General features: G+C 37.9%; 3 protein-coding genes across 15 annotated transcripts in view; 2 read left to right on the forward strand and 1 right to left on the reverse strand.

The window, feature by feature from the left end:
• Positions 1–8,494, forward strand: part of PDCD4 (programmed cell death 4) — a 62,944-nt gene extending 54,450 nt beyond the window's left edge. For all 3 annotated transcript variants that reach the window (XM_021073216.1, XM_001927049.5, XM_021073217.1), the window contains exons 9-12: positions 3,334–3,441; positions 3,678–3,788; positions 4,980–5,119; positions 7,762–8,494. In XM_021073216.1, coding sequence (XP_020928875.1) covers positions 3,334–3,441; positions 3,678–3,788; positions 4,980–5,119; positions 7,762–7,822 — 420 coding nt within the window. In that variant the 3' untranslated portion in view covers positions 7,823–8,494. The remainder of the gene's footprint in view (positions 1–3,333; positions 3,442–3,677; positions 3,789–4,979; positions 5,120–7,761) is intronic.
• BBIP1 (BBSome interacting protein 1) lies at positions 1,084–22,398 on the reverse strand. 9 transcript variants are annotated; one of them, XR_002338646.1, is made up of 5 exons: positions 22,230–22,377; positions 21,931–22,079; positions 12,693–12,765; positions 10,563–10,732; positions 7,891–9,534 (listed from the first exon to the last, which is right to left on the reverse strand). XR_002338646.1 is itself a non-coding variant. In XM_013983731.2 (4 exons), the coding sequence occupies exons 2-3, from the start codon at positions 12,736–12,738 to the stop codon at positions 10,566–10,568; spliced, it is 213 nt and encodes a 70-aa protein (XP_013839185.1). In that variant the 5' UTR covers positions 12,739–12,765; positions 21,931–22,069; the 3' UTR covers positions 1,084–1,144; positions 10,563–10,565. The 9 variants fall into 9 exon arrangements, 6 of the variants coding, with proteins under 6 accessions (XP_013839185.1, XP_013839188.1, XP_013839186.1 ...); XR_002338648.1 differs by lacking the exon at positions 22,230–22,377 and adding an exon at positions 18,062–18,123 and having other exon boundaries at positions 7,896–9,534; positions 21,931–22,064; XR_002338647.1 differs by adding an exon at positions 18,062–18,123 and having other exon boundaries at positions 7,919–10,732; positions 22,230–22,398.
• SHOC2 (SHOC2, leucine rich repeat scaffold protein) overlaps positions 21,665–22,944 on the forward strand; it is a 96,207-nt gene continuing 94,927 nt past the window's right edge. The window contains exon 1 of one of the 3 annotated variants that reach the window (XM_005671457.3): positions 21,665–22,083. The gene's annotated coding sequence lies outside the window, so the exon portion shown is untranslated. Of the gene's footprint in view, positions 22,084–22,723; positions 22,827–22,944 lie in introns of those variants that run through there. The other 2 variants (XM_001927493.4, XM_013983728.2) reach the window with 2 other exon arrangements.

The following is a 22,944-nucleotide window of genomic DNA, read 5'->3' on the forward strand; positions in this document are numbered from 1 at the left end:
GAAACTGGATGGTCTCAGATTATAATAGTTATGAATTATGAACGTTAGATCAGAGTGCTAGATTTTTCTAAGGAAATTCACTACCTATATGCATGCTTTAAAAGAAAAAGTAGGAGTTCCCGTCGTGGTGCAGTGGTTAACGAATCCGACTAGGAACCATGAGGTTGCGGGTTCGGTCCCTGCCCTTGCTCAGTGGGTTAATGATCCGGCATTGCTGTGAGCTGTGGTGTAGGTTGCAGACGCGGCTGGGATCCCGTGTTGCTGCGGTTCTGGCGTAGGCCGGCGGGTACAGCTCTGATTAGACCTCTAGCCTGGGAACCTCCATATGCCACGGGAGTGGCCCAAGAAATGGCAAAAAGACAAAAAAAAAAAAGTAGATTTTTGCATTAACGCCAGATTTATTCTCTTATAGATTTTTTTTTTTCTGGCAAAAAAGTTAAGTGATGTTCTATAAGAAACTAAAAAAAGTAATCTTATTTGAAGATTTTAAGAAAATTAGATTTATAGTATAGGTGCTTCTGACTTTTGGGTATAATCTTTTCATATGGCTATAGTTTTGATGTTTAATAAATATTTTAATATGTATAACAAGTTAGAATGTTAAGGAGCTCAAAATATAGTTAGAGCTTTGACCAGTTTTGCTTTTATATATGTTAAGGTAGATGAGTTGGTATTTGTAATGTCATGATTGCAATATCTGTTTTTTAAAAAATTATAACATTATTAGAAAATTGAGGTATAAAAAAGCCAAGATACTGTAGCAGTTCAGCAAGAAAATGAAATAGAAGGCATCTAAATTGGAAAAGAGGAAGTAAAATTATCTCTCTTCCCAGATGACATGATCTGTATATAGAAAACCCAAATGACTCCTTAAAAAAACAAAAACACCAAACTATTAATTTATAAACAAATTCAACTCAGTTTAAGGATACAAGATCAATATACAAGATTTAATTCCAGGGATTTCCTGTTGTGGCTCAGTGGGTTACAAACCTGAGGATCCATGAGGATGCAGCTTGGCCTTTGATTCCTGGCCTTGCTCAGTGGGTTAAGGGCCAGCGTTGCTGTGAACTGTGGTGTAGATCACAGAGGAGGCTTGGATCCCATTTTGCTGTGGCTGTGGTGTAGGCTGGCATGTGTAGCCCTAAAAAGCAAAGAAAAAAAAATTAATTCTAGATCTTCTGAACACTAGCAGTGAATGATTAATCTGAAATGAAATTAAGAAAACAGCACAGGGAACTGCATCCAGTCTCTTAGGTAAGAACCCGATGGAAAAATACAAAACTAAACAAAAGTGGGTTTGTATGGGTGACTGGGTCACTGCTATGAAGCAGAAACTGAAGGAACATTGTAAATCAACTATACTGTAATAAAAATTAAAAAAAGAAAGCAATTCCATTTACAACAGCATGAAAAGATTAAAATGTGTAGGAATTAATTTAACAAATCAAGTCTTAGGCACTAAACACTGCAAAACACTTGAAAGAAATTAAAGAAGGCCTAAATAAGTAGAGAGAGATATCCCATGTCAATGAACTGACTTAGTATTGTTAAGATGATAATACTCCTCAAAATTAATATTTTGAGAAACTGCCAGACTTTTTTATGGCATGTGAATTATCTCAACAAAAAAAGATAAAAATTGGAATAAAACTACCAATATATGAATTTGAGATTGACATTATTTGGTTATTCATTTTTTTTATATGGAAGGGTGAGTTGGACAAAATGGACTTTTAGAAATATATACATGTATTATAATTTATTGTCAAAAATGGCATGAAACCCAGTGGGAAATAATAATTTAATAATTATTTTAGGGAGTTCCCGTCGTGGCTCAGTGGTTAACGAATCCGACTAGGAACCATGAGGTTGCAGGTTCGATCCCTGGCCTCGCTTAGTGGGTTAAGGATCCGGCGTTGCCATGAGCTGTGGTGTAGGTCACAGATGTGGCTTGGATCCCGAGTTGCTGTGGCTGTTGCGTTGGCCGGGCAGCTGTAGCTCTGATTCAGTCCCTAGCCTGGGAACCTCCATATGCCATGGGCGCGGCCCTAGAAAAGACAAAAAAAAAAAAAAAAAAAAAAAAATTTAAATACTTAAAGTTACATAACAAAGTTAAAGAACTGATATAATTTAAATAATAAATATATTATCTTTTAATTATAAAGTGAAAATACTTAGTCAAGTGCCATGCTTTAAATACTTTCCTAAAGAATGATAATAGGAATTATTCGTCAAGATGTATTCTGTTGGTAAAACTTTACTTTTTATGAGAATATGTTGTACAGTTTAAAGATAGAACATACTTAAATGAGATTATTTTATTCAGTCAGCCAGCATTCATTTAGTGTCCACCAAGTTTAAAGGTAGTTTTAACAGGCAATTATAGGGGAGAATATTTGTAGTTGAAGTTCTTGTGCTGAAAAACTTTTTCTCCTTTTCTCTGAAGCAATAGATGTTACCATGCAAATTTGAACAGCAGAGTCAAGACTTGCCTCTTTAGCTATAATTGGAAGCTGAATTATTGATGAATGTTTTATTTTTTATTTTTGTCTTTTTGCTATTTCTTGGGCCGCTCCCGTGGCATATGGAGGTTCCCAGGCTAGGGGTGGAATCGGAGCTGCAGCCACCGGCCTACGCCAGAGCCACAGCAACTCTGGATCTGAGCCGCGTCTGCAACCTACACCACAGCTCACTGCGACGCTGGATCGTTAACCCACTGAGCAAGGGCAGGGACCAAACGCGCAACCTGATGGTTCCTAGTCGGATTCGTTAACCACTGCGCTGCGACGGGAACTCCTGATGAATGTTTTAGATAATAGGTCTCAAATCTTCTGCTGTAGAGAAAAGAGAAAACTGTTTGGAAATCTTTGACTTGTCTAGTAAAGCCCTATTATCATCTCTCATTTTTTTGGCTCCCAGTGCAATACTAAGGTCATCCTGATGGAAATCAGTTTTGTGTCACTTAAAAAATTTGAGACTTTCAGTTAGTGCCCTCTAGTGGTATTCAAGGTACATTGTTTCCCAAGGGAACATTATATTCATAACCCAAGTCATGTACATCTAAGAGAGCTCATAGATCTCAGTGGTATTAAAAAACACTGAAACACAGAATTTCCTTAATGATTATGAATTATTTAAAATTTGAGGATTTGTTTTTTAATTATGAAAAACTGTTATGATAGAGTCATGTCAGGACTATTCCTAGACAAATGTTTTGTGACCTAATTTCATCATGTAATATATTGAGATGAGGGTAAATAAATCCTTTAGGCAAAGCACAATTTTTAAAAATCAAGAACTCTAACACATCTCAATTTTTAAATCTAATAGATTGATATGCTGCTGAAAGAGTATTTACTCTCTGGAGACATATCGGAAGCTGAACATTGCCTTAAGGAATTGGAAGTACCTCATTTTCACCATGAGCTTGTATATGAAGTAAGGTTATTTTGACATTCTAAAGAGAATTATTGTGTCCTTTTTTACAGCGATTTACTGTTTCTTTAATAACATACATTTTTGTTTTCTTTTTAAAACCTTTAATATTAAGGGAGAGAGTTTTAAAATTTTCGTAATGATTATAGTTACATATTAGATCTGATGGACTTTAGGAGCAGATTCTTATCTGAAAATGAGTAAAAGTTTAATAATTCATTTGTTCATTCCTTTTTTAGGCCATTATAATGGTTTTAGAGTCAACTGGAGAAAGTACCTTTAAAATGATTTTGGATTTATTAAAATCTCTTTGGAAATCTTCTACCATTACTCTAGACCAAATGAAAAGAGTAAGTATAACATTATTTTGAAAACTTTTTAGGCTTATATCTTATATAATGATTGAATACGGATTATGAATTGTCAATGAAATTTTCTTTTAGAATGTTTAGTAATATGCATTTTTTTTTTTTTTTTGGTCTCTTTTTTTGCTATTTCTTGGGCCGCTCCCGCGGCATATGGAGGTTCCTAGGCTAGGGGTCGAATCGGAGCTGTAGCCACCGGCCTATGCCAGAGCCACAGCAACGCAGGATCCGAGCCACGTCTGCAACCTACACCACAGCTCATGGCAACGCCGGATCGTTAGCCCACTGAGTAAGGGCAGGGACCGAACCTGCAACCTCATGGTTCCTAGTCGGATTCGTTAACCACTGCGCCACGACGGGAACTCCGTAATATGCATTTTTTAATGCTACTGTTTGAATCTCTCACAGCCATTTTCTGGAAAGTAATAAATACTTCAGTGTTTTTTCTTTTAAACCTGAATTTTGAAAAATGTGATGTGTGTTCTTCCTCAAGAGTTCGGTTTCTAAGATATGACAATTTCTTTTTTATATCTAGAGAGAAACATGAACTTCTAACAGACTATAAAGTACTTAATTCTTATTTAAAATTGCATACATTGTTATTAAAATGTTGGTGAGGGTCTTACTTGCCTTTTTAAAAAAATGTAGTAAATGAAGTTCCTGTAGTGGCTCAGCAGTAACGAACCTGACTACTATCCATGAGGATGTGGGTTCAGTCCCTGGCCTTGCTCAGTGGGTTAAGTATCTGGCATTGATGTGAGCTGTGGTTTAGGTCACAGACATGGCTCGGATTCCATGTGGCTGTGGCTGTGATGTAGGCCAGCAGTTGTAGCTCTGATTTGACCTCTAGCCTGGGAATTTACATATGCTGCGGGTGCAGCCCTAAAAAGACAAAACGTGTGTGTGTATTTAGTAAGTGTATTATAGAGAAGTAGATGGGGAAGAAATGTGTCCAGTGTCCATTGTCTGCCTGAAGCTCTTTTGACAACAGAGTTTTAAAGAAAATATTCTGTAACAAAGATACTTACCCACTGTGCTTTCCAAGGTTCAGATCTGACTTTAGTCTAATTGTATTGAAAATTTGGCCTTAAATATAGCTTGATAACAGTGATGGGTTGTGTGGCATTATGTATTTTATATGGGCTAACACTTCTGTATATAATCCCATTGTTTTAGGGTTATGAGAGAATTTACAATGAAATTCCAGACATTAATCTAGACGTCCCACATTCATACTCCATGCTTGAGCGATTTGTAGAAGAATGTTTTCAGGCCGGAATAATTTCCAAACAGCTCAGAGATCTTTGTCCTTCAAGGTACTTTATTATTTTCCTAAGATGAAATACTGGCTGAGGTGCTTGGGAAGGCTAAGGTAATTTTCTGTCATTCCAGCTCTGTCTGAAAAATTATAATATCTACCTTCAAGTCACGAGTGAAAATCATGAGTTTTTGGAGAAACAAGGGTGAAGCTTATTTTGTTCTCTTGTAGATCTACACAGGGCTATACCTCATGAAGCCCCCAGTTCACTGGAAGGAAACTGATTGTGTGTACCAGGCTCTTTCTTTTTTTTTTTTTTTTTGGTCTTTTTGCCTTTTCTAGGGCTGCTTCCACGGCATGTGGAGGTTCCCAGGCAAGGGGTCAAATTGGAACTGCAGCTGCTGGTCAATGCCAGAGCCCCAGCAACACCAGATCTGAGCCACGTCTGTGACCTACACCACAGCTCACAGCAATGCCAGATCCTTAACCCACTGAGCAAGGCCAGGGATCGAACCCAAAACCTCATGGTTCCTAGTCAGATTTGTTAACCACTGCGCCACGACGGGAACTCCCAGGCTCTGTTCTAAGTAGTTTAAATATTATTATTTCAGAATAGATATTACCAGTAAGATGAGAAAATTGAGGCTTACAGGGGTGTAATATACCTTTCTAAGATCACACATGGTAGGAGTCAAGGATGAATTCAGACTTTTCTGGCTTTAGGGATCTAGGTTCTGTCTTGTACTTCATGTGGTTTCCTTTTTGCTCCCTCATGGAATGGAGAATTGAGACTGATTGGATTTTTCCTCTAGAAAGTGTGTGTGCGAGCACACCTGCGTGAGAGATTCTCTGGAGGAATTATATATGGTGCTATTAGGATCAAACTCCTTAGGATGAATTTGTTATTGTTGAAATAAAGCTTGTAATTAATTAAGGTTATATTGTAATAGGTATAAAAATTTAGTTACAGCTAAACAACTTCTGTGGGTCTGTTGTTCATGTTTATTTTACTTTTTTGTAATTTTTATCTGAAAAACTTTATAACCCTGTGTATATTTATTTAAGTGCATTGTGAGAATTAAATCTCAAAAAATACTTCCTAGAAGTGTCCTTTGCTCTACAAAGTTTAGTGACTATTAAGAGAGAAGGAAAAGATAATGGGGAAAATACATTTTGATTGCTTTGATAAAAGTGTTTGAAAATGTAGATCTCTACTTGATGGTACCATCCATGTATTAATGTGCCAAGTGGTATTAAACATCAGTAAAAACTGTCTACTTTGGTAAAGCTTCTTGCTACTTGCTGCTTGTTCCCACCTTCAATTTCCTAATATTATAATATGAAGCCGTTATGTTCAGGAAAATATAGCTGGTTTCCGTATAGACTTATGAAAAGGAGTCAACACTTGGCACTGGTTTTTAAAAAGTTTTTCAGCCTCTATTCACAAGTCCACTTGTTTCTTTCTCTTGTGGCTTTACTTTCAAGGATCATTTGAAGAAATATCTAAACTTTCTATGTATTCCATAGAACCTTCACTTTTTATTCTCTATCTTTATTTGGGCGAAGTGCACATTTCTATGTAAACTCAAATGCCTGTGCATGTTGGTCTAGTGTCAGAGAATAAGGGCTAATCCTGCCCCAGCTGTTTAGCACTTACTGCTTTAGGCTGGTTTTCAACTATTTTTCCTGGGCTGCTGGTAGCTAGTGCATTATAGAGGAAGGCTTCTTGGATTTGAAATGGCAGAAATCTCAAAATGAGCCTTAGACTGAAATTAATTGGACTATGATTTGCTTTTCTCCATTCAGGTTATGGCTTTTCTATATCTGAGAAAAAATTAAATATTTTAAACATGGATATTTTGATAGGTTATGTAGCTCTAGTTTGCATAATTCCAAATCATGTTAGTGTTTCCCATTTGGCTCACTGATTAGCTTTCAAATAGTAGCTTTCAAACAGTAGAAATAAAGAGAGGCATACCTCATTTTATTGTGCTTTGCAGATTTTTTTTTTTTCTTTACAAATTGAAGGTTTTTGGCAACCCTGCATTGAGCAAGTCTGTTGGCACCATTTTCCCAACAGCTTTTACTCACATTGTATGTGTCACATAGTTCTCAGAGTATTTCTAACTCTCTAGCAACAAAAAGATTATATGACTTGCTAAAGGCTCTGATGATGGTTAGCATTTTTCAGCAATAAAGTTTTTTAATTATGATATGTACATTAGGCCTTATAATGCTACTGCATACTTAATGTATTGTGTAAACATAACTTTTACATTTACTGGAAAAACAAATTCATGTGACTTGCTTTATTGCAGTATTTGCTTTATTTTGGTGGTCTGGAACCAAATCTGCAATAATTTCAAGGTGTGCTTGTATTAAATTTCTAAACAGGATAATGTTTCCCTTATTTATATTTTAACTTTTTTTTGTATGACTTAATTTGGACAGTGAACTTATTTCAGTAATTAAGCTCTTATTTAAAAACTGTTGAGATTAGGTAGTTTATTTAATATGTTCTAGGAAATATAGCAGGGAATGTCTTTTTCAATAGACTTAGAGGTGGGCTGACTTTTTAAAATTTAAATGGCAGTACAACTTCAAAACTTAAGGAATAACAAAAAAAGACAAAGTTTTTTCTTTTAATTGACTGTATTAGAATTTGTATCTCTTTTCATATTTGTGTTCTTTTCATTACAGGGGCAGAAAACGTTTTGTAAGTGAAGGAGATGGAGGTCGTCTTAAACCAGAGAGCTACTGAATATAAAAACTCTTGCAAGTCTTAGATGTTATAAAAAATACATATATCTGAATTGTAAGAGTTGTTAGCACAGTTTTTTTTTTTTTTTTTTTTTTCAAAGCACTTGTTTTGGGTTTAAGGCATTTCCGAAATTTTGTAAACTTACATTTAAGGGGAATTTTTAAAGGAAGTGTTTTTTTTTTCTTTCTTTTTCTTTTTTCCGAGGGTGTAAAGGAGGGACAGAAAAGTAACCACTTCTTAAGTGGAATATTCTCATAAGCTACCTTTTGTAAGTGCCATGTTTATGACCTAATCATTCCAAGTTTTGCATTGTCTGACTGCCACTCCTTTCTTTCAAGGACAGTGTTTTTGTAGTAAAATCACTGGTTTATACAAAGCTTTATTTAGGGGGTAAAGTTAAGCTGCTAAAACCCCATGTTGGCTGCTGCTGTTGAAATACTGTGCTTTGGGAGTAAAAAAAAAAGTTATTTCTTTGTCTTAAAGAATTTTAAGAAAATGGGTTAGTCATGAGACTTATTCATCTTTCCAGGGAACATACTGATTGGTCTTAAAGACTAGACAGTTAAGTAAATGGTGGCTGGAACATCTATTTTTCTACAAAACTGGAAAAATGAACCCGGTTCTAGAGAATGTATGACAAAATAAAACATGTGAAGCAGTGTTGATTCTTTATTGGGAGTACATTTATTTTAGGTCTTTTAAACTTTTTTCACACAATTACATTTTAAATCACATAAAGGAGCAGTTTAAACCTAGGGAATTTAAACTTTGTTCCTTGAAAACTTAAAGAGTACAATATTAAATAAATTCTTTTAATATTATACCTGGGAAGTAATATTATACTACTTCATTGTTTTTTGATTTGTTTGTCTTGGACCTCAAAACAAAATTCCTAAAACAGATATACCTTTCCTTCATACTTTTCTCTTTTGTTGCTTTTTAGGCCTGCACCCATGGCATATGGAAGTTTCCAAACTAGGCATTGAATTGGAACTACAGCTCCCAGCCTATGCCACTGCCACAGCTACGTGGGATCTAAGACATGTCTGCGACCTATATACCACAGCTCACAGCAATGCCAGATCCTTAACCCACTGAATAAGGTCAGGGATTGAACCTGCAACCTCATGGATCCTAGTCAGGTTCATTAACTGTTGAGCTGAGAAGGGAACTCCTCATCCTTAAATTCTATTACCAAATAATGTTTGTGTTATAAAAAACTATTACTCAAAGACTCAAAAGTTTGGAGTTCTGCTGTGGCTCAGTGGGTTAAGGGTCTTGCTTTGCTGCAGCTGTGGTGTAGGTCATAGCTGCAGCTCAAATTTGATCCCTGGTCCAGGAACTTCTGTATGCCGTGAGGCCAAAAAGAAAAAAAACCCCGAAGTTTTACATTTACCTAGTATCTGAGAAAATAGTAGCTACCAATGAATAACAGTTATCTAAAGAATGATCACATTTCTGACCTCTTTTGCAGAGCCCAATTACTTGGCGAGGTCTCAGGGTTCATGCAGATTGGAATTGTTACTAAAATACATCAAACCAACCAAGAGTTATATTCAGAATTTACAAAGGTATTCTTGGAATATACCCATTACATTTCTAGCTACAGTCTTTTAGAATTAAATCTTCAAAGCTAATGTTTGTATTTATTTCATGGGCTCTTCCAAATCCATGTTATTTTCCATTTTTAGGGTTTTAATTGTGTTTGATACCTGGAAGACAAAGGTGGCAAGGTAATTAAGTCTTTAAAAATCAATATAATTAAAAGCTCAGGGAACTGAATAGATGAGGATTTCTCAAAAACCAAATGTGTCTAAGAAATACAGTTTTGGGGAGTTCCTGCTGTGGCTCAGTAGGATTGGTGGCATCTCTGGAGCTCTGGGATGCAAGTTCAATCCTCAGCCCTGCACAGTGGTTAAAGGATCTTGTATTGCCACAGCTGTAGTGTAGGTCACAACTGTGGCTCAGATCTGATCCCTGGCCCAGGAATTCCATAGGCTGCAGGGCAGCCAAAAGAAAAAGTTAAAAAATGGGAAGAAATACAGTTTTGTCATTAGTAGGATCAGGTGGTCAGGCAGAATAGCTTTACATGTGACATGACACACAAAATTTCTAATTAAAAAAAACAAAAGCCTAGTATAAACACTTTATACAGGATTAGAACTATTTTTTTTTCTTGTTTTTAAGGCCACACCTGTGGCACATGGAAGTTCCCAGACTAGGGGTTGAATTTGAGTTGCAGCTGCTGGCTTATGCCACAGCAATGCCAGACTCATGCCATGTCTGTGACCTACACCACAGGTCACAGCAATGCCTGATCCTTAACCCACTGAGCAAGGTCAGGGATCAAATCTTTGTCCTTATAGATACTGGTCAGGTTCATTACTGCTGAGCCACAATAGGAACTCCTGGAATGCATTTTCAAGTTCATTTTTTAATGAACATGTGAAGGATTCTCTGACTGTAGAAGCTGCATTTAGTCACTTGTGCCTAAGAATGTTGTCTATAAAACAGAATGGTAAACAGTAATTTAATTTGCAGTTCTAAGAACTTGGGTTAAACTCAGAATCCGGTTTCAGAGTTTTTTCATTGTTTATATTCAATACAAACCAGAGTGTTTAAATTCAAATACTGTATCTGTTTTATTAACACATAACTGCTTTCAGCATACAGATGTAGATTGCTTTCTAGCTGTTGTTAATAGTTAGAGGTAGGGTGTTCTGTAGAAGTGCTAAGTTACCATTCATTGAGTTATTTGCTGCTGTTCCTTTTCTGTCACTTCTTGTTGGCGAATTGTATCCTGTGCTGCTTGCTGCATTTTCTCCAGTTTTTCCAGAGTCAGAGATTTTAAGGGTAAAAGTTTGGGTTTACACAGCACCATTGTGGTTATATCTTCCACAGACAACTGCCCTAAGTTTAAAAAGAAATTAAAAAAAAAGAATTAATTGGAGTGAGGTAACATAGCTATTTGGTGGTTTGGATTTGCAGCTAGAATGAAGGTCTAAAAACTTAATCCATTGTCATTGAAATTCTCTTTCAGTTACCACAATATTTCTTCTGTGTGTGTGTATATATGTAAACGCAATATTTAATATAGGAAGTTGATGAGAAAGACAGGTTTTGATTTTCTACCTAAGATTCTGAGACAAACAACTTTTTAAAAATTGAAGTATAGTTGATTTACAATGTTCTGTTAATTTCTGGTACACAGCAAAGTGATTCAATTATTCATATATATACACTCTTTTATATTCTTCTCCATTATGGTTTACCAAAGGACAGTAAATATAGTTCTCTGTGCTATATATACAGTAGGACCTTGTGGTTTATCCCCCCAATTTATAATAGCTTATATCTGCTAACCCCAACCTCCCTGTCCATTCTTCCTCCAACTTTCTCCCCCTTGGCAACCACGAGTCTGTCCTTGTTTGTGACTGTTTCTGTTTCGTAGATAGGTTCCTTTGTGTCCTGTTTCAGATTCCACATATTAGTGATATCATATGGTATTTGGTATTTGTCTTTCTCTGACTGATTTCACTTAATATACAATCTCTAGTTGCATGCATGTTGTTGCAAATGCCATTATTTCATTCTTTTTGATGGCTGAATAGTATTGTATTGCATATATGTACCACATCTTTTCTAGCCATTCCTCCTTCAGTGGACATCTGTGTTATTTCCATGTCTTGCCTACTGTGAATAGTGCTGCAGTAAATCTAGGGGTGCAGGTATCTTTGAATTATAGTCTTGTCTGGATATATGCCCAGGAGTGGGACTGCTGGATCATATGATAATTCTAGTTTTCTTAGCAGTCTCCATACTCTTTTCCATAGTGGCTGCACCAACTTACATTCCTACTAACAGTGTAGGAGGGTTCTCTTTTCTCCACATCCTCTCCAACATTTATTTGTAGACTTTTTAATGATGGCCATTCTGACCAGTGTGAGATATACCTCATTATAATTTTGATTTGCATTTCTCTAATAATTAGCATGTTGAACATTTTTTATGTGCCTATTTGGCCATTTGTATTTCTTTTTTGGAGAAATGTCTATTTAAGTCTTTGGCCCATTTTTTGATTGGGTTGATTTTGTTGTTGATTTGTATGAGCTGTTGATAAATTTTGGAAATTAATCCCTTATTGGTCACATCATTTGCAATGTTTTCTCCCCCATCTTGTAGGTTGTCTTTTAGTTTTGTTTATGGTTTCCTTTGCTGTACAAAAGCTTGTAAGTTTGATTAGGTCCCATTTGTTTGTTTTTGTTTCTATTGCTTTGGGAGACTGACCTAAGAAAACACTGGTACAATTTATGTCAGAGAATATTTTGCCTATGTTCTCTTCTAGGAGGACAAATAACTTTTTGTGTCAGATGTTTAATTTGAAAAAAAATTTTGGGGAGAAACAGAATGTTCATAAAAATTCTTATAGTAAAGTTTGGTGTTAATTTAACATGAATATTCAAATTACTGAATGTTTGACTTAAACCTTTAGCTTTGGTTACAATGCTTGATTTAGGTTTCTTTTTCCCCACTTGCAGACCTTATTTAGTGTTATGGTAAATTATGGTGCTATTTTTTTCCACTGGATATTTCATATGTAATCTGAAATCTTGAGTAAAACAGGATTTCTATGTTTAAGAAACAATCAAACGTTCATTTTACATCCTTTTTACTGGGGCGGGGGGAAGTGATAGATTACTCCTTTATAGTCTACTCATGACAAAAGCGTAGTAAAAGTGGAAAGTAAGTGTGGCACATAGAACACAAAATAGTTTCAGATGTTTAGCTATTGAGCCTGCTATATGATACTGCCTATTAGTTTTTAGGTCCCTATAGTATTCTATGACATAAGTATTTGTGACTTAGATACCTTGTTTTGGAAGAACTTCCCGGAACATTGACTTCACTTCTGCCATATCTGAATTCTTGGATGCAGTTTCTTCCTTCAATGAGAAATCAGTTATTACTATTACTCAAGAATGAATTCCCAAAGCATATTGCTTGAGATATTTCTATGAGTTAGGAAGTACAATCAGAATTCCTATAGAAAATGAACTATCCTATTCGTATATAATTTTCCCATTAATTACCTGTGAGTCTTTTCATTGAAACAAGGTTTAGAAATAGTTCATAAAAGCATCCATATCCTGTCAACTTCCATTCATCAGTGGTGGTGGTAATTGGAAGGCTGCGTGTTCTAATTTTTTCCCCTCCTAGTGGAAATTGGTAGGACTTAAGTTTTTCAGTCAAAGATAATTTTCTATGCAGCTGAGTTAAAACAAAGCGATTTATGTGCAGCCATCTGGGTTCACTGATAGCATCTCCCCTGAATAGTGGGTGATACAAAAGACATGACCATCTGGGAGGTGGAGTGAGAGGGTGTTAGAGGAGGAGGAGGAGGTAGTATGTAAATATTGCCTAACATTCCACTTCTTTCAATAGCTAACTGCCAGTTTCTACTTTAATTTGCAATAATGACAGCACCCTAAAGATCAGTTATTGTCTGTATAGCTGCAGTTTGTAAGGAAGCAACACAAACAGGTGAAATTGGCTCTTGAATACCAGAAGTGAGGTGTGCTTTCAGTTTATTTTCTTCTAATACAGATACTATATGCTGAAGTGCCAGTGAATACCCTCACATGCATATTTTGTTATGAATATCCAGGCATATATGTCATCTTTGGCTGATGACATCTGTTCCCAGTGGTATATCTCAGTTTATGCCATGCTATAGCATGGTATATTCAAGGTGTTTTGGACTATAGTTTGTAGCATGATCCCTTTTCAAATGCAGGTCCTTCTCTAGATGGTCCCACCCATTCTGTGATATTTCATCATACTGATGCAACTTAGCATATATCTTTCATAACATCACTACCACAGAAGAACGATTTATTATTATAACATGATGCTGGCTTGGTGCCTGCCTTTACCACCCACTGCAAATTAATTATAATCAAGTGAAGCTGCTTCTGGTTTTAGTTATTCCCATTATGGCTACTTTGACATTCCTAGTAAAGGCTTCCTAATCTCCATATACCAAGCCTCTTTCCCCTTTCTTGTTCAAATTCCTGTTCTGGAAGATGTAAGTTTCCTGCAATATTTACCCCTATACTTCTCTGGGGAATGAAGATGAAGTAGGGAATGAACCAGGAATAAAGCAACTTATCACTAATTACAAGCTGAGATAAACAATATACAGTTTACTTAGCCTCTCCTGCCACATTCTTTCCTTCCTGTTACTTAGGCCTGCCAGTGGTAACTAGTGATTTTTTTTTTTTTTTCCAGATTATGTTGAAGGCTAGTAACATTGCAAGGTCCTGATTAGCCTGAATATAACTATAAAAAATATTTAGCCACTCCATTAAAGAAACTACAAGGAAAATTTCATTAGGGCTTTATTTGGTGCAAATCTGACATGATATGGTCCTGATAAGGAGGATAGACATTAGAAATTTTGATAAATGTGAAGGAAATGAATAGCAGTTAAAAGTTTTTGTATCACTTTTTTTTTTTTTCTTTTTTGCTTTTTAGGGCTGCAGCTGAGGCATATGGAGGTTCCCAGGCTAGGGGTCAAATTGGAACTGCAGCTGCCGGTCAATGCCAGAGCCCCAGCAACACCAGATCTGAGCCACGTCTGTGACCTACACCACAGCTCACAGCAATGCCAGATCCTTAACCCACTGAGTGAGGCCGGGGATTGAACCTGCAACCTCATGGTTCCTAGTCAGATTTTGTTTCTGCTGTGCCATGTCAGGAACTCCTAACCAAAATTTTTAAATCACAAAATGCCAAAATGGTGTATGAACAAATACTTAAATCTTAGCTGTTCTAAAGTAGAAACTCCAGTTATTCAGAATTTAATCAGTCTTTTGCCTTCTCTATAACTCTTCCATATCCAAAACCTGGCTTGGGGAAAACAATGAAATTTAGTGCTGTAGCAAACCTCAGTCCTCTGACGAAGGTGCCATTGTTACTGGAAAGGGTGTGGGGCCAAAGGCCTGGTAGGGAGTAGGTTGGGCCTGGTGTGAGGAAGATAGGTGCTGTCAGTTGCCTGGGTGGAGTATCTACTTTTCTAGGGTTGGTTCTTGTTCCTAGGTCCCCCCAGGCATTGGCAGGAGAGAAACAGGAAGGGAAGGGCTAATATAAGCAAGGTGTTGGTTGGATGGCCAGCATCGGCAAGGCTACACTGTCTTGATAATCAACTGTCCAGGAAGCCCAGAGTTGGAAGGAGCACTTATATATCCTTCTCCAGGTGGCCTGCTAATAGCCAAACATGAATATTCTGCCTGGTGTAACATGCCCTAAGGAGTTGTGGTTAACTCCTAAGGGTACCTTCCTACTGGTAAGGTAAGATATGTGGTAACAGGGTCAAAGAAGAAATATACCAGCTATGGGTGAAACGCATGATGTTATATAAGTGCTGTGTCATTCAGTTCAATAAATGTGTCTACTATGTGGTAGGCACTGTTCATTAGTGAACAAAAGAGACACCTTTGCTCTTTTGAAGCTTAGTGTCTAGAGTATGGGGGGAGAAATAACAATGCTACTGGAAGGTAGTAAATATTAGAAAATAAAATACTTTAAGGGGGTACAGGAGTGCCAGGGGTAGTGGTGGTTATAATTTAGATAGGAAAATCATTGTGGTCTCATTTTGTTGTATGTTATGTCTTTGAGATTCCAAGAAAATCAGAACCTTAATGGTATCCACAGTTAGGGAAAGTATAGAGAAATGTGCACTCTTTCTTGGTGGGTGGGTGTGTTGGTACAGCTTTTTTAGAGATAATTTGTAGTATCTTTTAATATTTTTTATTTGGCCATGCCTGCCACATGTGGAAATTACCAGGCCAGGGATCGAACCTGCACCACAGCAGGGACCCAATGCCAGATCCTTAACCCACTGCACCACAAGGGAATTCCTATCTTTTAATATTTTGTAGTATCTACTACAACTAAATATGCACATTAGCTTCTTTCTTTTAGTATAGTGGCTCTTAAATTTTAGTTTGCTTAAGAATAACAACAGCACAGTGTTTTGGGACAAAATCACATATTTTAATATATGAACAGTTTAAGGGATTTTCTATAGTAACTTTGAAAATAAAATACCTTTTTACCCTAAGAGGTGACTTTAGAACTGAATTGTCCACTTACCCCATCTCCCATTGCATCCCCTGGTAACAGACTAAAAACAGATCTAGGAAAAGTTATCCTGCCCAACATCACACAGATGATAAATGGAGAAACAGGAATTTGAAATCCTGTCTGCCTGACTCCAAAGCTGCATCTGTAGGAATGGCCTGAAGGCCCTAAATGGCACTGCTGCTTTTTTTTTTTTTTTTTTAATTTGGCAACTGTCACAGTCAAATCAATGTTGGTTTTAACCAACATGTGGTTTTTCTTTCTCTCACTCTTAATTTGAGGATTCAGCATTCCAGTCGTCATGTTTGATATAACCCTGAAAAAAATTTTCGTAGGAAAAAAATACTTTTTGTCTATGGGTTTTGTTTTATAGCATTAGTATTATTTTTAAAAGATGCTACAACTGAAACTCTCAAATCTCAAGCTTCATCAGAAATAAGCAACACTTTAAAAGCTTCTAAGCTTTGTATTTTTTTTCATATGTTGACATATATGAGAATATATTGATGAGACCAAGATCATGGATTAAATAGCTAACCAGGATTATTAGCGTTAAAGTGTATCATATTTTCATTTAGTCACTGGAAAATGTAGACTAGTCAGATAGCAGGCAGAGAAGGGGAATAGATTATGAAAATCCAAGCTCCATTCTGGTAACTAAAAGCATATATATATCAGAAATATCAAAGTGGAAACATACTGAGGATGCCAGAGCTAAGTCTTAGCTTCTAAAAATGCTCAGGCCAGGATTTGGATGTTTTTAAAACAACCCTCCAAAGTCATACTAAAGTATTCTCATATTTGATCTTTGCTTCGAGGCCCAAAAGGGCCATTTTGTGGGTCAATGTGATTATCCTCCATAATAAGTACTACCACCTCTAATCCACCATTAGTTCTCCATTATAATTCTTTTTTCCCTCCATTAATGTTATCTAAACTTACAAACTTATCCTAATTTTACAAAACCTCATTTTTAAAGTGTGAAACTGAATGCTTCAGAGTATTCTAGGACTATTTTAAACAAGCATCAAAATTAAAATCCAGTGTATGATTTAAAATAAAAGCTTGTATTGGAGTTTTTTTTTCTTTCATTTTTTTTTTCCAGGTCAGTATATTTCATGTTTATACTTTAAATGAGTTGTACTCTGGCTTACTGCTAACTAGCTGTGTGACCATGAATACATTTCCTAACCAACTGGAAGTTGTTTTTCTCATGAAAAACGTGTAGTATCTGTCTTGGGTTGCAAAAGTTCAAGTGAAAAGTAAATGTAAAAGTGCTAGAAATATAATGTGATTATATTCCTAATAAAATTCAAGGTTGAGATAATGTGAACAAGTTTTTAATTTGGTGGAAAAGAGTAAAAACCTTTTAAATTGAGTTAGATGCTTGGTGTACATAAGAATCTTGAGTTTTGATAGAGATAACAAGTGACTTATAAACTAACTTAGAGAAGTAAATGCATCTGAAATACGGCAAAAAAGAAAACATTTCTAAAGCATTTTAGAACGCAAAGTACCAATCACATTTTTATGTAAGAAAGACAGAGGTCATAAACCTGTAGCTCTTGGTCCTATACAGTTAAATGTTTTGCTGGCTTGCTAAAGGTATAAATAGTATTTGAACCAATGCTTAAAAATCAGATTTCTCATGAAGTCCAAATTTTAGTTCTTCTTGACAGATGTGGTAACACCAAGTCCATATCCCCACATGGCAAAATTTATCTGGGACTGGGAAGCGATACCCATTTAGATGAGCATAAGGAGTTCGCCAATCCCCACTACTGCCTCTTGTTTCCTTTTACCTTACCTGCCTAGCAACTACAGGCACTTGACTTTGCAACTTTAGTAAAATACAGAGCCACTCCAATATATTATCCTGTTTTATCACTAATAGGCATTACAAAGCAAAATACAATCTCTGGGAACTAAGAGAGACACCAGAGGCAACCCTATTTATGTAAAAGACAGTAAAGCATATTTTTCTTTTGTGACTATTAATTCTTTTTAAGTAAATTCAGTCTACCTAGTGCAGGTTGTTGATGGGTATGACAGGAATGGGAGGAACAAAAAATGAAAAAATTTATCTTTTTGTCTTACCTAAGACTTACATGGTTGACTGATAGATGATCTTTCACATACGTTAGATTTCTGAATATAAACTAACATGAGAAAAAGGTTAAAGGAGAGTCCAAAGAAACAAAAATGTTTTTCAGCATACATGAAGTAGTAACATTCAAGTGGTTGCCCATATGCTAGCAGAGTGCTTAATTTTGATTGACAGTGTTCAACTGGAGATGCCAAATAACATCATATGTCAAGTAGTTAGAACTATAGGAGATTCTATTCTATCTGGCATCTGCTGGTAAAAGAATGTTGCAACAAGTTCAATTTGGCTAATTAATCCAGACTCATGTGAATAAAATGTGTGCTGTCTAGTTTCTGAAATGTGCCTGGGCCTAAGGAACTGCTCTACCTGGGTGAACCTGGATGATGCCATTGGTTCTGTTATACTCCAGTAGTAGACACTATTAAGTTAGTAGAAAATGACACATCCTACTCAAGCAAAATGACTTTTTCTAAATTTTTTTTTTAAATTCAGTACTTGGAAACAGTTCTAAAAATGTTAGCTATGAACTTTAAAAAAAAAGGTTAAGACTTTTTGAAAAAGGGTGCCTGAAGAACTTTTTATATTCTCAGCATTGTCAATATATGCTACTTCGATAGGAAACAAGGAAAGGGAAATAAAGAATTGTTTGACACTTCACTCAGATCTGCAAGCCTGATCCTCGGATTACCTGCATCAAAATCTCCTGGACTATTATTAAAAATTCAGATTTTTCTGGAGACTTCCCCAGACTCAGTGAATCAAAATCTCTTATTAAACTTGGAGAATCACTGTCATAGGTTCACTTGCTCATTCGATAAATATTAAATAAACATTTAATGCTATAATGTACTCAGATTGGACTGCTTTAGAAGTTACTAATAATAAATAACTACCGTGCACTAACTATATGCCATGTCTATAAACTATGCTAAAGAGTTATAGTTGACTCATTCTGTTCAACAATCCTAAAAGGTTTTATGGTCCTATTTATTTTTTATTTTTTTGCTATTTTTAGGGCTGCACCCTTGACATATGGAAGTTCCCAGGCTCGGGGCTGAATTGGAGCTCCAACCACCAGCATACACCACAGCCACAGCAACGCTAGATTTGATCTTTGCCTGCGACCTACACCACAGCTCATGGCAATGATGGATCTTTAACCCACCGAGTGAGGCCAGGGATGGAACCCACAACATCATGGTTCCTAGTCGTTTCCACTGTGCCACAATGGGCACTCCCATGGTTCCATCTAACAGATGATAAACAGAATGAGTAAACTGTCCAAAGTCATCACCTAATGAATGTTCCTATTCTTGAAACCCAGATCTGATTCTAAAATCTGTGGTCTTAATCGGTATATTATTTTGCCTTACTTGAATCTGGATAAACTTAAAACTGTTTCATAGTCCCACATGAACAAATTTCCTTCTATATAGGAAGTGACTGACAGAGTGCATTACTTAACTTTCAATACAAAGCCTTAAAACATTCTCTATCAATCTTAAGAGTTTTTGCCCTCCCAGAATATTTTCTTCTGTTCCATTAAGTGCATTTTCTTCCTTCTACTTATCTTTTGTGGTCAAATATAAGTCTAGGATAGGAGGACTACATACGCTAGGCAGTCTTGCGAGTTTTCCTTTTGTGATTCTGAAGTTCTGCAAACACTTCTCTATCCACTGGACAGAGAATGTTCCTAATGTATTAAATGTTAAGTATAATCTTGGTTTTGCAATTTTTAATAGGCTGTGATGAATACTACTGAAAAGCTATCACAAAAACACCAGGACCAATTAGGACTTGCAAGAGAATTTCAGGGAGAAAAATAACATTGCCTAAATTGGAATGTGGCCAGATGGCCAGCAGTTCCCTTAGTATCTGCTTTGATAACATCAAGATTCATCTGTATTTGAATTGCAGGGCCCACACATCTTTCATCAACCATCCTTGGGATGCCAGAAGTTGAAACTCATGAAACTGCTGACATCAGTACACTTTGCTGTAGATTACATTGCATCAGCGTCAAGTGTAGGCAAAGTAGCAGCAAAACTTTATTAAAGGTAGCCAGTCTATGTTGTCAGTGCAGGACACTAACGTACTCTACAAAGACAGGAAGATTAAACTCTTCTCTGTAGGACATCATAGAAGGGTGGTGTGCTGAGAAGTGGGATGGATTTAATGAGCAACTCATGGCATGGTAAATGTAGCTGCAGTTAGTCATGATTGGTAAAGTATAAATACTTTTAAGTAGTCTTGCAAAAAGTGTTAAACTGAATCTAATCATGCTTCCAGACCTACTTCTGATTTGTGAAAAATAAGAGGAGACATTCAAAAAGACCCCTGGCCTGAACTTTTCAAAATGACAATTTTACAAGGTAAAAAGAGATGGCGGAATGGTTCTAGATTAAGGCTAAAGAGTTATAATACCCTGGAGTTCCCGTCGTGGCTCAGTGGTTAACGAATCCGACTAGGAACCATGAGGTTGTGGGTTCGGTCCTTGGCCTTGCTCAGTGGGTTAAGGATCGGGTGTTGCCGTGAGCTGTGGTGTAGGTTGCAGATGTGGCTCAGATCCTGCGTTGCTGTGGCTCTGGCGTAGGCCGGCGGCTGCAGCTCCAATTAGACCCCTAGCCTGGGAACCCCCATATGCCACCGGAGCGGCCCAAGAAATGGCAAGAAGACAAAAAAAAAAAAAAAAAGTTATAATACCCAAATACAATATATAAACCATGACTGGACCCTGATATTTTTTGCAAGGAGGAGGTATAAAAGACATTCTTTGGTCAATGGGAAAATACAGATATATACACACTGGATTTTAAAGACTGAAGACTTATTAATCATAATGATATTTTGTTTTTGCAAGAAAACTTTATAATTCTTAGAAAATAAATACATGTTTAGGGATGCCTGCTTAACAACAGGTGTCTGCAACCTATTTCCCAATGGCTCAATAACAAAGTGTGTGAAAAGGGATAAAGTAAATATGGCACAATGTTAACAACTGTTGGATCTAGGCGAAAGGTATATGAATGTTTATCGTATTCTTTAAAAAAAATTTTTTTTTTTTTTGTCTTTTTGGGCCACAGCGGAGGCATATGGAAGTTCCCAGGCTAGGGGTCCAAACAGAACTGTAGCCGCCAGCCTACACCAGAGCCACAGCAAAATTGGATCTGAGCCAACTTGATATTACCAAGATGACTGACAATTGTCGACTCAAATCTACAGAAGGAACTACGATAATGTGTGATAACTCTTGTAAAAAAACCATATAAAATAATACATTTCATGAATATTCACAAACATTAAGTTGTTTAATAAACCATAGACATGCACAATGTGGACAGTATACTTTCATCCAGAACTGCAGTCAATGCTTACAAACCCCGAGAAGAGGAGAAACGAAGAAAAGGTTGAAAATTTCAGAATATGCAGACAGGAAGTGGGGAAATAAGGCTTCGAGATGTTGTCACAGTGGTAGGGTGACCATCTTTTTCCTTTATAGCTGGGGATGGAAAATGATTTCCTCAAGCTCCAGAATTCTCCGACCTTAAAGGTCAGAGGGTGAAAGTGCTTAACAGAACTTGCTGGGGCGTGGTCAGGAGATCCACTTTGCTGGAGTTAGGGGCCCCTCCCGTCCCAGCTGGCTGCAGCGGGGCGAGGGAAGCCGGTAGAGCGGCCTCACCCCACAGGGAGCCTCAGAGGGGCGGAGGGAGGGCGGGCCGCCATCGGACCAGCCCGGAAAGAAAACCTATTTCCAGCGGAAGAGGCTTTGAGCCCGGCTCGCCTCCTCAGCGCTCCGTTTCCCAGGGGCCGTCGGGCCCGCACGGGCCTGACCCACGGTTGGAGACCAAGGGACACTCACCTCACTTTGCGACTCCTGTCGGAATGGGTACTCCCTGGGGAAAGGGGGGCGCAAGCTATTCCCATGCTTCCGCCATGACCCCTTTCAGAAGTGTCAAACGCAACTTCCGGGCAGGACAGGGATTTTCGGCGCCGTAAACTCTTGTCCACCTAGGTAAGTGACCAGATGTCCCAGCAAAATAAGGGCCAGAAAAGCCGCTTCCTCTATCCCCCCAATCTTGGAAAGTAGTCTGGAGTATGAATTAACTTGTTTAATATGGGATGTCTGGTTACCTTCGGTACTTTTTGGGGCCTACTTACAGATGCGTGTCTTCCCTGACGGCTCAACTGTTGCCCAGGGCAACTATAAGATTGGGCGAAGGGAAAATTACGTCACACAGGAGACCGGAGGCGAGGAAACTTCCGTTGCCATTATCAGATATGGCTGCCTTAGCGTCAACAGTAACTTCCGTTGAGAGTTGTCTCTCTACCCTGCTGGAGGGTCTCTCGGTGACCCAGCTAGCCAGCGGCGCCCAGTGGGCGGGAGAAAGGGCATAGAAGAGCTGAGGAAAGGAAAAGGGCGGGGAGAGTAAGAGAGAGAGAGAGAGAGGGAGAGAGAAAGAGAAGCTGGAGCTAATGCCTCACTCTGATTGGGTAGCGTCGCTGGCGACAGTACCTCACTCTGATTGGGCAGCTTCTGTTGCCCTGGCCCCGCCTGTTTTTCTTCCCCAGCGATTGACCGGCCTGCGCCGGAGGGGTGGGGCGGGGCGGTAGCAACGAGTGTGTGTGGAGGGGCGGGCGGGGCGGGGCGGGGCGAGTGGGGGAGGGGCGGGCGGGGGGCGGCGGTTGGGCAGCGTCGCTTCCAAGGAGGAGGAGGAAGGGCGAGCTAGGAGGATGGCGGAGTCGGGGCTCCTGACGGTAACCAGGGGCCGCTGAGGCGGGAGGGTGCTTGTTGGCCGGTTCTTCCTGCCTTCCTTCCTGCCGGTCGGGCGGGCTGTCGGTAGGGGGAAGCCCCGCGCGTCCTGACAGGCGCTAG

The sequence above is a fragment of the Sus scrofa genome, chromosome 14, assembly GCF_000003025.6.
Source record: "Sus scrofa isolate TJ Tabasco breed Duroc chromosome 14, Sscrofa11.1, whole genome shotgun sequence".
NCBI classification, from domain to species: Eukaryota; Metazoa; Chordata; class Mammalia; order Artiodactyla; family Suidae; genus Sus; species Sus scrofa.

Bases quoted from the DNA above. Each gene is read 5' to 3' on its own strand.
- BBIP1 (XM_013983731.2), bottom strand. From the start codon at position 12,738: ATGGCAGAAGTGAAGTCAATGTTCCGGGAAGTTCTTCCAAAACAAG. The intron at 10,733-12,692 runs GTATCTAAGTCA...TTTTAAACTTAG, and splicing joins GGAAGTTCTTCCAAAACAAG to GGCAGTTGTCTGTGGAAGAT.